Source organism: Tenrec ecaudatus, chromosome 2 (genome assembly GCF_050624435.1).
Source record: "Tenrec ecaudatus isolate mTenEca1 chromosome 2, mTenEca1.hap1, whole genome shotgun sequence".
Classification (NCBI taxonomy): domain Eukaryota; kingdom Metazoa; phylum Chordata; class Mammalia; order Afrosoricida; family Tenrecidae; genus Tenrec; species Tenrec ecaudatus.
This window is the reverse complement of record NC_134531.1, coordinates 146,826,910-146,842,004: the sequence shown is the minus strand read 5'-3', so window position 1 is coordinate 146,842,004 and position 15,095 is coordinate 146,826,910. Positions and strand designations below refer to the sequence as shown.

The window sequence follows — 15,095 nt, the reverse complement described above, 5'->3', positions numbered from 1 at the left end:
AATAGGGTCACTAAGAGCCAGAATTAACTCGAAGGCAGTAACAGTATTACATCTTTCTAAGGAGTCCAAATGTGCTAAAAATGGTTAAGTGCTTTACTACTTGCTGAAAGGTTAGTGGTTTGTACCCAAAGGCACTTCAAGAAATAGGCCTAGCAATATGCTTCCAAAAGGCCACAGCCTTGAAACTGTATGGAACAGCAGTACTCTGCACACATGGGGTGACCATGAGCTGGAATCTACTAGACAGCGACTAACACCGCCACTTCTCCAGAAGGCAAAATCAGCAAGAGAACAAGGGCAGATACAATAATCCGGAATAGCCAAACCTCAAAACAACCAAACCCTTTGTCACGACATGGATTCTGACTCACGGTGACCCATGACAGCCAGAGCACAACTACACTCCCTAGTTTTCAGCAACGGCTAGCGTTTCATTTTCCCACGGCTAAAACACTTTTATTATTTAAAATATTTGGACATTGATAGCTCTGCAAATACTTCTTCCATCCCAAACCTTCAGACTCTTTACATTGGTTCTTCATAAAGAAACAAAACACCTGTGCGCATTCAAATCTAATTCTATTTTATGGGGGGGGGGGTACATAAATTCCCTGTTTTTTAAAGCAAAAGACACTGGAACACCGCTGTGCTCTCCTGGAATTTGTGATTCTAATGCCACAGATGGAATGCTCAGCAGTTGGCATTGCTGAGTTCAGATGACATTGGGAATGGTCTAGAGCAGAGGTTCTCCACCTTCCTCATGCTGTGACCCTTTCATACAGTTCTTCATGTTGTGGTGACCCCCCCCAACCATAAAATTATTTTTGTTGCTACTTCATAACTGTCATTTTGCTACTGTGATGAATCAGGTGACCCCTGTAAAAGGGTCATGCTACCCTCAAAGGGGTCGCTACCCACAGGTTGAGAAGAACTGGTCTATAGTGTTTGGGAGCTGGAGGTGGGTGAGTGGGTAGGGGAACAGGCAGAAATAACTCCAGTTTGTCAGAGTGACCTGGATGGGGGAGCACAAAGGAGAAGTGTTCTGAGTAGTGAAGGAAGAACAGCCAAACCTTAGGACCCACCTCCTGTTAACTCTGTTGTGTTCAGGAAGATAGCAGAAAATATGCAATCTGTACTACCTTTTAAAAAAATGGTTATGAATGTCAGCCAAAAATACTACATGTAGTAGCAGAGGTGTGTCAACAACTGAGAAGGTTCAGAAAATAAAAATAGCCACAAATGGAGTTGATGCCTCAAAATTCCTTTGGGAACTTTCTGGAGGAACTAAACTCTGAGAAAGAGGGTCACTGTCCTTTATGTAGGAGTTACTGGGAGGAAGTGAGAAACACGGAATCCCTTTCCTAGCTTGGGTTGGCAGATGTCTAAGTGATAAATTCCAACACCGATGTGTCCAAAGCCATCTAGTAAAGGAATCACTTCATTTTTCCCTACACACATGGGTAGCTAGATAGTTTTTCTTTTCTTTTTTTATTACCTAGATTTAAAAAGCAATAGCAATAAATTACCTAGATTAAAAAACAAAACTACAATAAAACCTTGCTTATTCCCATTTGACTGGCTGAACATCAGCAATTCGGCAAATGTTCCTCCCAGCCTACAGAACCTACCACTTGAAGCTACATTACAGGCGCCCAGCAAGCCCAGCAGTGACCTCACCCCAAGAGCTCTGAGCAGGGCCTATGTCTTTAGAGGAGGCTTGCAAAATACCCAAGATGCTGGCCAGCGCGCCACCAGGGGAGGGCTGACGTAAAATGAAAAATGCCTGTGTGGAACCAAGAAACAAGCAGTCCTCTAGTCACCACCTCTGTTATTCAAAAACTTGCACCAGGCAAACCCTGGTACAGCCGGGAGCATCTGCTCACCAGTGTGAAATCAGCTGGATTTTATTACAGTTGGTCTTCTGCCGTCTTTTACATTTCAAAATCAAGGAAACATTTCGGCCTCATCTCTGGGAATGGATGTGAGTCATTTCTCACCTAAGACATTGGGGCACATTTTCAGGGGTCCAAGTCAGGACCTTACTCAATGGTGTGGTCACACTTCTGCATGAATTTTAGATAAGACAAGTGCCCACTGATCACTTCCCCAAGAATAGCTCCGTAAGCATTCCTCTAACATTCTATCTCAGTAACATACAGTACATGCACTTTGATCATAATAAAATGGTCTCAGTGCTCATCCTACCAAACCTTGCTTTCTCAGAACAGTGGAGACAAAGTGGACAGGCAACCTCTGTCCCCACGGGCTCTAGTGCTCTTCTGCCCTAGCGTTTTTCCGCTTGCACTCTGAGGAATTCTAGCAACAGCAGTCTTACAGGAGCAGACGGCCAGGCCTTACTTCAGTGCCACTGGGTGAATTAGAAACACCTCCTTTCTGTTAGTAGCTGGACACAAAAACAATTTGAAAAAGAACAAGGTTGAGGGACTCACTTACTGTAAATCTACAGTAGCCAAGACAGCATAGAACTGGCGTAAGGACAAACATACAGAAAACAGAGGAATAGAATTGACAGTCCATAAACAAATCCTCATATTTACAGTCAAACGAATTTTTCACAGGGTGCCAAAACAATGAAATAGAGGTATGCTCAGTCTTTTCAACAAATGGTACTGGAACAAGTGGGTATCTACAGCAATAAAATCAGTTTGGACCCAGACCTCACAGCATATGCAAAAATTTACTCAAATGATCAAAGACCTAAACACAAGAGCTGAAACTGTAACTCTTGGGGAATAATTTTAAAAACTAGAAAACACAGGCATAAATCTTCATAAGCCTGAGCTAGGCAGTGGTTTCTTAAGTATGACACAAAAAGCACAAAGAACTAAAGGGGAAATAAACATGAAATTTTATAAATTGGACTTGGTCAAAATTTAAAACTTCAAAAGAGTTAAGCCAGCCAAAAGAATGCCAAGAAAAAAATATGTGTAGATGTTATAGCTAATAAGGGATTAACATGCAGAACATATTAATGGAAAGAAATAGACAAATACAACTCAATGCTAAAGAAACAAACTAATTTTTAAATGGGTGAGAGGTTGGAGGGAGGGGAATGAAAAGTTATTGCTTAATGGGTACAGAGTTTCAGTTGGGGTGATGAAAGTTTTGGAAATAGGTAGTGGTGATAGTTAAAGAACATTGTGAATACAATGACTGCCATCGAATCACACAGTTAAACTGGCAACTATACTGCTGGACACCACTCTTTTGTTAGTTGCTCTTGAGTCCATCCCAGGGCCTAGCAACCCGATATGCAGAACTGCTCCACAGCGTTTCGGGAGCTGCGCCCTTCGGGAAGCAGTTCACCAGGCCTGCCTTCTGAGGCACACTGGGGCGGGTGTGAACCAGAAGCCTCCAGCTAGTTGAGCACTTAACCACCTGCAACATCTAGGTCACCGCATATAATCCTGATTTTATGTGTGTGTGTGTGTGTGTGTTAATGACCAAAGCATTTAAATAGATCATTTAATAGATATACAGACGATTAAAACACACACATACACACCACTGTCATCAAGTTGAAGCCATTCGCCTCTGAGAAACCCTTCTAGGACAAAGTAAAGCAGCTCCTTAGAGATTCTGGGACTGTAAATATTTACTGGTGCAAACAGTCTCATCTTTCTCCCACAGAGTGGCTGGTGGGCTTGAACCACTGGTTAGCAGCCCAATGTTTAGCCCACTGTGTCACCAGGGATCCTTAACTGGCCAAGAAGCCCGTGAACATATGTTCAACATTATTAGCCATTAGGGAAATTCAAATCAAAACCACAATGAGCCACTTCTGCACACCCACTAAAATAGCTGAAGTTAAAAGCAAAACAATACAAGTACCAGCAAGGATGGGGAGAAATCAGAACCCCTAGACTGCCAGTAAGAAGGCAAAATAGTCCCACCACTGTAGAAAACAACTTGACCAGATTCTATCATGTAATCTCTGGCATTCTTTTTGTCACTAAGGCAATATTTTTCAACTACTAATCTTTCTTGGTTGTTTCTAACTTTCACATTACAATCACTAGTAATTATTGATTCATCTTGATTGCATATTTGATCCATTTCAGACTGTAAAACCTGGTAAAAAAAATCTTCAATAGCTTTGTCTCTGCACTAGTGGTTGATATGTAACTTTAAATAAAAGTTGTACCAACTGTCTTCCTTATAGGTACATAAATATTATCCTATTAATGATAATATTATGCATCAGGAGAGATCTTCTACTATTCTTTTAGACAACTATTATGATGTCATTCCTCTTTGTCATTTCCAGCATAGATCATGTTGTCCGATTCCTATTGGTCTGCACCAGTGCACTTTAGCTCATTAGTGCCTATGATATTGTTCCATTTCATTCCCGATAACTTTCAATTTTCCTAGATGCCTACGTTATACATTCCGCATTCCAATTATCACTCGATGTTTGCAGCTGTTTCTTCTTATTTTGAGTCATGTCACATGAGCAAAGGAAAGTGCTGAGGGCTTTACTCCACCCGTGTGATTCAACTTTGAGGAAGCAGCTCTTCTCTGGTTCTACTTTGAATATCTTCAAGTGTGAGAGGCTCAACTTCCAGCACTGTATCAGACAATGTTTTGCTGCAATTCACAAAAGTTTTCACTGCCCCCCTCCCACCTTTGTTTTTCAGAAGTAGATGCTAGGTACCATGTATACTTGAGTATACGCTGACCCGAATATCAGCAGACACACCTAATTTTACCACAAACGCTGCATTAAAAAATGTGAAGGTGAAGGGAGATGTCAGACAGTATAAGACATGACAAAATAATAATAATTTATAAATTATCAAGGGTTCATGAGGGAAGGGGGCAAGGAGTGGAAAAATGAGAAGCTGATAGCAAGGGCTCAAGTAGAAAGAGTTTTGAAAATTATGGCAACAAATGTACAAATATGCTTGACACAATGGGTGTATGTATGGATTGTGATAAAAGTTGGACAAGCCCCAATAAAATGATTTACAAAAGAAAAAAAAGAATGAAACTGCTAGATAACATGAAAAATAAAAACATGCTGAAAAATTCAGCCAATACACAAGTATATACGGTAATCTTTCCTCAGCTGTCTTAGTCTAGAAGCTCTGTTGAATCCTACCATGGGTAACCCTGCCAGTATTTGAAACACTGGTGACAGAGTTTCCAACATCCCAGTAACATGCAAGTCACCACAGTATGAGAGACGTTTCAGAGTTACCACATGACCTCACAATTCCACTACTAAGTATATATCCAAGAAAATTTAAAAGCTATGTTCACATAAAAGCTTGTACAGGAAAATTCCTAATAGATAAAATGGGAAACCCTCAGGAACAGTAGTGGGAGGAGCAATATCATGAGAATAAGGGGTTTAGGATGGGTGGGGGGAACCCATCACAAGGTTAGCTATATAGCCAACGGCCAGGGGGACGAATAATAAAAATGTGAGTGAAGGGAGACAATGGACAGTGTAAGACATGAAACCACAATAATAATATATTATTATCAATATATTATATCAAGGACTCACAAGGGTGGAGCAGGGTGGAAGGGAAGGTAAAAAAATAGGAACTGATGCCAAGGGCTCAGGTAGAAAGAAAATGCTTCGGAAATGTTTCTGGCAACACATGTACAAGTGTGCTTAATAAAACTGAATGATGGATTGTTATAAGAGTTGTAAGAGCTCCCCAATAAAATGATTAATAGATAAAATGGGGAAATAATGCAAATGTCATCAGTTAATGAACAAACAAAATGTGCTATCCTCACACAAATGTAAAAACACAAAAGATCACTTATTGTTTGATTCTATTTATATGAATGTCCAAAATAAACTAATTCAGAGTAAGAATTTTGTGGGGCTAAGGGGAGGAATTAGGGAATAACTGGGAATGGGTAGAGACTTGCGTTCTGGGGAAATAAAAATGCTTTAGAATAGATCAGCGGTTCTCAACCTGTGGTTCCGACCCCTTTGGGGTTCAAACGACCTTCTCAGAGGGGTCGCCCGATTCCTAACAGTAGCAAAATTAGTTATGAAGTAGCAACAAAAATAATTTTATGGTAGGTGGGGACCACCACAACATGAGGAACCGTATTAAAAGGTCGTAACATTAGGAAGGTTGAGAACCACTGGAATAGAGTGTAATGATAGTTATACAACGCTGTGAACATACTAAAATTCACTGAACTATGTAATTGGAAAGGTGAATTTTATTGTATGTGAATTGCATTCCAATTAGAAATATTCAATTTTGAACCTTGAACACTTTGGAAATTTATTTTTCTTGTTTTTGATAACTAAACTCTGGTTTTTTAAGAGAATGTCTTGATCTTGGGGACTGCACACTGGAATATTTAGGAGTAGAAAAACTTGCAGTCTGCTACCAGTTTCCAAATGGCGTACCTCATGTACATATGTGTGTATATAGAAATATGGCAAAATGAACACAATTGGTGATTCTTGTAACTTTCCAGTAAGTTTGAAATTTATTAAAAAACAAAAAGTAGCAAAAAGGAATGCAACCAATAAATAAGACAATTGCCCCTTTTGAAATATGCTCTTTGATATTGGTTGGTTTCACACGTGTTATGAATTTAGCTATTCTGTAATTTTAAAAGGGCAATAACAAAAAAATAAGGAATTTAGTAGAAGAATAAGAAAGCATTTAGAAGAAAATAGAGCTATTAGAAACTGATAAGCACTTAAATTTCTGTCACAGTATACCATTTAAAGCTTCAACTGACATGACCAAACCTTTACCTTCTGTCTTGGATTCCAGAAAATGCTTGCATGAAAACCTTTTCAATTTTGCATCAGTAAGAAAATACAGCAAATTCATTTATCTAGACTTAATCCCATACCAAAATAATTTTCTTAAAAAAATAGAATTCACTCTTAATCATTAAGGATAAAAAAAATTCTTTCCAGCATTCTGATCAATTATAGTCAATTTGAGAGCAAACAAGGAAATAAAGATTACATTCCAGAAAAGTCTACTCACAGAATCCACGTAAACTGGGTTCAATGGCTTCAGAGACGCTATCAGTGACTGCTTAACAGTCTCCCAGCTGTTGATGCTTTCTATTATTTTGTCAAGTTCAAGTCCTTAGATTTGTAATATTCAAAAGGTTTGTACTAAAACTTATTTTTAATCTGTCTTCATTACAAACTATTAAACACATCAAACTTACCTTGGCAACTTAAAAAGCTGTTTAATTCTGATTCTTATGGTTAATCCCTGAAGGCACGCATGCCTTTCTCTTTTGTTAAGATTGCAAAGTGTTGCAGTTGAGTCAAATCATTAGGATATCACCTTAAAAAGGTAATATACTTTCTACTAGAAAAAGGATCGGTAAAAGAAATACTGTTGTGAACAGAAGTATATATATGGGGGTGTGTGTGTGAGGAGGCAGTTTGAGTAAAATGTACTCATTGACAAAAGGTTGCTAAGCTTCAGTCTAGCAAATAAGAAAAAAGTCATATATATATATATATGTATATATATATAAACTATATTTGCCTCCTGGTTTTGGTAAGCTTGGCCTGGAATAAAGATAAACCAATCATTCACCATAGAAGCAATTGATCTTCATTTACAGGAACTGGGCATTGTCAGTAACTACCCATAGAATAGTATCCAGATGCTAATTTTTACAAAATTATAGAGTGCCACAGTATTGCAAAACCAATATTCCTATACTGGCAAAGGAAGCAAAGCTGTGCCTTGTGTATGACTTAAATTATTTCTTAATCCTTTTAAAAGAAATAATGATAAGGACAGAACTTTTCAAATAAGTTCAATTATAAAATTATCTTTAGACCAGTACTCCAACTATATTCAGTGGCACACTTTTGGTTGCCTTCTTCTCGCCTAAATGGCTGTCACTAGTTTCCATAAGTAGTATAAAATTTTTCCAGCAAGGTCAACTGTGGATTATATGGTAGTTTGAGATAGGCATTTCTTAAACAACTAATTGAATTCATTGGTACAATGCTTCACAAGAGTCAGCAAGGACAAGCTAGCAGGTAAAATAACTAGACTGGCAGGAAAAAACTAGAATGCGATTTAGATTACCTACTTCCTAGTCCTGACTGCTAAAAAGAAGCTGTGTGATCCTGGGAACATCACTTAACTCAATGGTTCGATGAGACTTCATCACCGTGGGCCTGACATGAAGTTTCCAATTTGATATTTCATCAAGTATGGACATTTAGAAAATTCATTTTGTAAAAGTAGGTAGGGTATTATTTCAAAAATATAAAAAGTAAAGAAAATTGCTTTTATGAGAAACCCTTGATCTTGTCCTTACTTTTAACATTCCACTTTGGAATTCTAACACTTTCAATAGGGGCTGTTAGAATTTATCAGATAAACAGCATCTGGTAACCAAAAATGTTGCCTGTTTTTAATCTGAAGACGCAAATAGCACGGGTTCTTGATTCAGTACTGAATGCAAATCCTCACTTTACCACTTACTAGCTGTGTTGTCTCCTTCAACTCTTTACTTCACTTCTCTGAGCCAATATTTATTCATCTATAAAAATGTAGATAATACCTACCTCAAAAGGGTGTTGAAACGATTAAATAAAATAACGAAAGTATCTAGTACGGTACTGGCATATAATAAGCACTCAATTAGGTAGCAGTTACCTAAAAAATGAGATGAAATAGGATTATCACCAAGATTCTATGGCTCTACAGACAAGTATCAGAAGGGAGTAATGTGATTAATAAAGTGCAAAAAGAGATATACTGAAAAGAATCTAAAGGGGAAAAAATTGGTGGACTCCTATTTTTAATTGCCAATTCAAGACCAACACGTTTTAAGAAGTGATTTGCTTTATTTTAAACCATTTTTAAATGTCTCTTTTGTACCAAGGAATCAGAGGCTCTGGTGACATAGTGGGTTGGTTACCCACGGGGCTGCTAAGTAGTTCAAAACCACCAGTCACTCTGCAGGAGAAAGATGAGGCTTTCTACTCCTGTAAAGATTTGGTCTGGGAAACCCACAGGGGGCAATTCTACTCTGTCTTGCAGGGTCACTGAGTCAGAAACAATGCGATGGCAGTGTTTGATTTTTACCACAGAATTAAAAGGACAGATTGCTTTTCAGAAGTTAACTAGTCCTATCGTCACCCTACCCCCAATAAGCTCAGAGAAGAATGTGCTTAAACTCACCACCTTGTTTCATTCTAACATAGTTAACCATTGTTTTTTTAAGTCGAAATCTTTCTCAAATTAACTGCTGTTAAAAAACTTACATGAGTAATGTTACCTTTTGTGTAAGAATAAAAAAATATCTATATAACATTAAAAACCTGCAGGACAGATCAGGTGGGGGCAGAGAGTTACTAGGTAAAGATCAAGACATTTTTATAGTCTCTCTTTATATTACCTTGACTTAGGAACCATGTGATTATAATCACCTGTTAAAAATACTACCTAAGTGAAATAACTTATACTTCAAGTTTGACAATAAGGTTTTCTTCCACTCATACCTAAAAAATTCTGCATTGACCCACCATTCATATAAGCACACCCACTGCCACCTCATTCTATATGTTAAGCCCTGAGGCTTTAAAGAATTAATTATTGTAAGGTGGATACTCATGCAGTATATATAACAAATTGCTACAGTAATAATGTGAAATCTTTTTCCTTCAATAAACATTTCAAATGTCTCCAAAATTTGCCCACTAGAACACAAAGTTATTCTTTGCTTTCCTTCTTTATTTCTTTATGCTTGCTTTAATCTCTACTGAGAATAAAGCCCTTTCTACCTTGAACAAATTGAAAATCACTGGTGATTCTTTAAAAATTCCTTTTCAGAGACAATAAAAGAATATCTTAGATGTAGGAAAATATTTTCAGTGAAAGCTCCAAAAAATTAAACATTTACTACAGAAAATTTATAGAAGTGCATTAGTGTTATGTTAAAGTTTTCAGCATCTTCTTTCTATTTCTCCCTGGTTCGGCTTGAGTAAAAGCCCTGAAATGCTATTAAAAGCAGTGACTCACCTTGTTTACCTGAAGTTTGAATACAGGGTATTCATGACAAAATTGCCATCCTTGATGACAAGAGCGGCCTCTAGACCAGTGGATCTCAAATCAAGGGTGATTCGGCAATGCCTGAAGACATTTTTGCTTGTCACAACTGGGTGGGTGCTACTGGCATCTAGTGGGTAGAGGCCAGGGATGCTGCTAATGCACAGAGGAATACCTCACAACAAAGAATTATCTGGCACAAAATGTCTATACGATTGCATCTTAAAGATAGTGCAGATTTGGTTCCAGACCAATGCAGTAAACAAACGTGGCAACAAAGCACAGCACATGAATTTTTTGGGTGCCTCCTAGATATAAAAGTTATGCAAATACTATGCGGGACTCCCTTAAACAAGTCTTGGAGGCATAGTAGGGCTGTGCACTGGGTTGCTGCGAGGTCAGCAGTTCGAAACGATCAGACCACTCCTCAGGAGACAGATGGGGGCTTACTACTTCCAGAGACTTACAGTCTCAGAAACCAACAGGATGAGTTCAAATCAACCCCACAGGGTCGCTATGAGTCAGAACTGACAGAGTAGCAGTGAATTTGATTTGCTGGCTCAGTAGATTAAGCGTAGTGATGCAAACACACCAGCCACTTTGATAAGACTATATGCTCCTACAAGGATTTACAGTCTTGGAAAACCATAAGGTGTAGCTCTACTCTGTCCCATATGGTCACTAGGAATCAGAATAGGGTCTATGGCATTGCGTGGGGAGTCTATGAAACATTATGTAAAAGTTGGAATATCGTGAGAATTGCCAAAATGCGAGAAAATGCATGAAGTGAGCACATGCTGTTGGAAAAATGGCCCCAATACTTGCCTGAAGCAGGGTTGCCACCACCTTTCAATTTGTTTTTCGCTTTTTAAAAAAAGCAGTATCTGTGAAGTTTAATAAAACTAGGTATGCCTGTCATGTTGTAGTTGAGACTACACTACTTTTATCATTTTAAAAGGAGAATGCCACACATATATACATGAGAAGGGCTTCAAAAGGTTCATGGAAAATGGAATTGAAAGATAATGGATACTATACTTTGTACAGTATATGAGTACATTCCTGATAGAAAAATGAAAAATCATACACTTGGGCAAACTTCTGTCTCTGGAGATTTCCTGCTCTTTTGACTTGCTTTTTAAAAAACTATCATTCTAAAATTAACTTTGAAAATTGCGTCTATAGAATTTTCAACCTGACCTTTCTTCTAAACAACAGGCACATTCCGATAAGATCCAATGCCAATTCTGCATCTTCTATCCAAGGTCTTAGAAAGCTAAAGAACTTGTTCAGTATGCCTGGAGAAATACAAAATAATTATTTAAACTCCAATGTTTCCTTAAACTAGCATTATTCTAATATAAAAAATATTTATAAAAAGACTCAAGTTATTTCCTCCAACTAAAAGGTCTTTTAACTTGGCCAGCATGGAAAAAACAGCTTGTTTTGTTCTCAGCTCTGATAAAGAACAGAAAAGAGGTCCTGAAGAGTATCTATGTCTCTGGGCACCAAAAGTATAAAACTTTAACTAATTCCACACCAAGTACAGTAGGCCTCCACATTCCTTACTCACTTCTCACCTACTCCGGGCCCCACTGGGTTTGAAACAAAGCAAACTTCACACCAAATTCCCAAACACCACACAAACTCATTCTCTCTCTGAGGTCTAGGTGCTTGACTCAAAACTGTTTTTTGAAAATGAAAGTGAATATTTTAGTGGTATTCATTAAATGCCAGTTAAGTGTTTGTTTGTGTTTTGTTGTTTGAGGAATATGTATCTCTTTACACTGGAACTTCCAAGGCAAAAACATAAGCAAAAAGACAGCTCATTTTGTCAGAAAGAACACAGAAAAGCCAAGGAATTTACTTATGCAAAATAGGCCATGTCACTCACCAAGGCAAAACCATAATTTAACACACACTGCATAGCACAGAATAGGCACCCCAAGAATTTCTTCTCTGTGTGATGTGGAAGATAAGGAACATCACATTTTCCTTTTCCTGCAGGTCAAGAAAGAATCTGTATACACATATACCAGACTAAAGTCCACCGGAACACTAGAAACTTCTACTCCCCAAATGAAGTCTATATAGACACACTAAACATCTTTGTTGTCTCTTAAGCAAAGAAAGCACATAACAAGAGAATAAGAGTTCTACCTACCACCAACCACAACCAAATGGGTATAAACCAGAAAAAAAACAAACCCAAACTTGCTGCCATCCAGTTGATTCTGACTCAGAGTGACCCTGCAGGACAGAGCAGAACTGCCCCATAAGGTTTCCAAGGCTGTCAACTTTAGGAAAGCAGACCGTCACATCTTTCTCCCACAGGGTAGTGGCTAGCTGGTGAGCACCAACTACTAACCTTTCACTAAACCATCCTCCATAGTACCACCAGGGTTCTGTCAGGAACCACATCTACAATAAGCTTCAAACTTGAAATAGTTACATAATAAAACCATTTCATATTTCATCACACACACACACAAACATGCATGTGTGTTTTGCTGTGAACAAGCCGCAAAGAAATGACTGGGCTTCAAAGGCTCACTTGCCAGTTCTAAGACAGGTGCCCAGAGTTAGGGTTAGGACTTGGGAGGCTCACTAGCAATCTACCTCTGAGGAAATTTCAGAATACTACTCATGTCAAAGTAAATAAGCCATCTTTCATCTCACCCATGACAATTAAGCAAAATAGCCCAGCAAGTCAAGGGCACTCACAATCACATTTAGACCAAAGCGGATCTTTTCAGTCTCCTGCATAAATTTCAAAGATAAATAGATGGTCAGCTTTAGAGTCTAAAGCTTCACGACATTTCCTAACTAAAAAGGACATGTGTTCTGGGTTCTTATCGCATCAGTTTTCATTGAAAGGTTAAAAGAAGCCATACACAAGCTCAGAGTGGAAGTGCTTCAGACTCTCCCCTATAACTCCCAAGTCTGTATCCCAACTTGGCTTGGAAGTTATTTGCTTTAGAATAAAATTCAGAGATGTGGACATTCAACTTACAGTTCACGCTTGTTTTTTCCAAAGCGCAATGTTGGGGCCAAGAACCCCCTGTTCCTGACCTGGGATGGTAAAACAGTGCATTAACTGTTTTCTGCAACCCACAAATGGAGATTCCCCTTATTCCTGTCACATCCATGCACCAGGATAAGAATGCACACAGAGACTTTCCTGTACTTTAACACCAAGGCTGGATTTTGAACCGAGTGGTCACAAGGGGTGAACCAGGCATCTTAGAAACAAAATAGGACAAAATGCTGGCAACACTCAGAACAATAATCATTACAAGATAGTACTAGTCGGTGGAGCCACAGCCAAGAAGGGGTAAAGCACATGGCGGGGAGGATATCCTTTTCCCTAGAGCCCAAAAGATGAGGCCTGCCATTGTGGCTTGTTAAGATCTAAAAAGGCCGGTGTACACGTGAAGAACTAAAAGAAATAAGCGCCTGATAATCAATTTCCCTCACTGCACAAGATACGGTGCCCCCACCTGCTCCAAACCTTAAACACACACACACACACACACACACACACACACACACACACACACACACACACTTCAGGAGTCTGAGTTTCGGAATCCCCTCCAGCTCGTCTGAAGCTCAGAGCCGCAGTGGCACTTTCTAACTCCACAAAAGGTCTCTGGAGCAAGAGTCACGTGATTTTCTAGGGTAAAAGCTAACTTAGCACTCACCTGGCTTCAACCAAGAACCTCCTTAACATACAAGAAAGACAAGTGGGGAATATTTAAAGCAGGAGGCAAGTCAATGCCCATGCCCTCAACTTGGGGGAAAGGCGTGCGGTGGGAATGCAGGGAGCTCGCCCTCCCTCCCCCCGTCCCTCCCTCTCTTGCTGGGTCCCCTTCCCTTATTCTTTCTCTCAGTACCAAGGGCAGGGACTCGGCAAGACCCCGCCCCCCGGCCCCCCCCCCCCAATCTCTCAGGCGGGTGGGCGGGAGGCAGCCTGCAGAGTCCCGGTTCCCGCGCGAAGCTCGGAGACCCAGGGGCTGCCTATTGTGGGTCTCCGGATGGTGACGCGAGCCCGTCCTGCCCGAGCCCCGCGGCGGAGAGGGGGCCGAGGGCGCACTAGGCCCGCACCGCTGCCGCCGCCGCCGCGGAGCCGCCCGCTGTCACGGCGCGACTCCGCCCGGGAAGCAGGCGGGCGGCCTGGGCCCGGCGCCGGCCGAGGCGAACCCCTGCCTCACGCGGTGTGGGCGGCGGGGGTCCAGGAGCCGTACCTCGGACACCTCGTCCTCGTCGCTGCCAGAGGCACCACCTCCACCCCCGGTCCTCAGCACTGCAGCCGCCAACTTGAAATCCAGCGCCGCGTCCCCTGCGCCCGCGCCGCCGCCGACTCCCGGCGCGGGCCCGGCCTCCCCAAAGAGTCTCACGGTGCGGAGCCCCAGCCCGACCCCTCCCGGCGGAGGCGGCTCCGAGGCCCCAGCCGGGGCGGATCGCGGAGTCACCGAGTCCAGGTCCTCCTCAAAGGAGGTGCCGCCGCCTCCGCCGTCGGTCAGCATGGCTAGCACGCGGAGCCGAGACACCGCCGAGTCACTTGCGGCCGCCGCTGCCGCGGATCCCGGGAGCGAGAAGAGCAGCAGGAGGAAGAAGCTTCTCCTCCCCACCACCCCCCCGTCCCAGCAGCGCCACTAACTTCTCACTGCCTAACCTGCTGCTTCCCGCCCCCCCACTCGCCACTGGCTGTGGCGCCTGGGCGGCTGCAGATCATTGGCCAAGGTGACCCGTCGCTCAGGCTCTCCGTCACGCGCTGCGCGCTGGCGCCGGGCCCCCAAGCTGAGTTGGCCCGTGCAGGCCGAGGCGGTTGCGAGCGCCCGCCTCCTGCGCCCCACTCGCCGGCTTCCGGTCTGTTTCTCCGTCGATTGGTCAACCTCGGTGACTATCGCGGCACGACCTGACAGTGGATTAGTTGGCCTTGTGGTCAGTCATAGTGACCCTTAACAATGGGAGGTTTCATTGGCGCCGTAAGGCGTCGGTCACTTTGTCACGGGACGTCGCGTGGAGCAATTGGCCGGG

At 41.5% G+C, this 15,095-nt stretch overlaps 1 protein-coding gene across 12 annotated transcripts in view; it reads right to left on the bottom strand.

The window, feature by feature from the left end:
• ANKHD1 (ankyrin repeat and KH domain containing 1) overlaps nt 1-14,715 on the bottom strand; it is a 133,522-nt gene extending 118,807 nt beyond the window's left edge. For 10 of the 12 annotated variants that reach the window (XM_075541655.1, XM_075541657.1, XM_075541661.1 and 7 more), the window contains exon 1: nt 14,300-14,714. In XM_075541655.1, the coding sequence (XP_075397770.1) occupies nt 14,300-14,581 (282 nt within the window). In that variant the 5' untranslated portion in view covers nt 14,582-14,714. Of the gene's footprint in view, nt 1-14,299 lie in introns of all 12 variants that reach the window. The other 2 variants (XM_075541656.1, XM_075541659.1) reach the window with 1 other exon arrangement.
• Between the last annotated feature and the right edge of the window lie 380 nt (nt 14,716-15,095).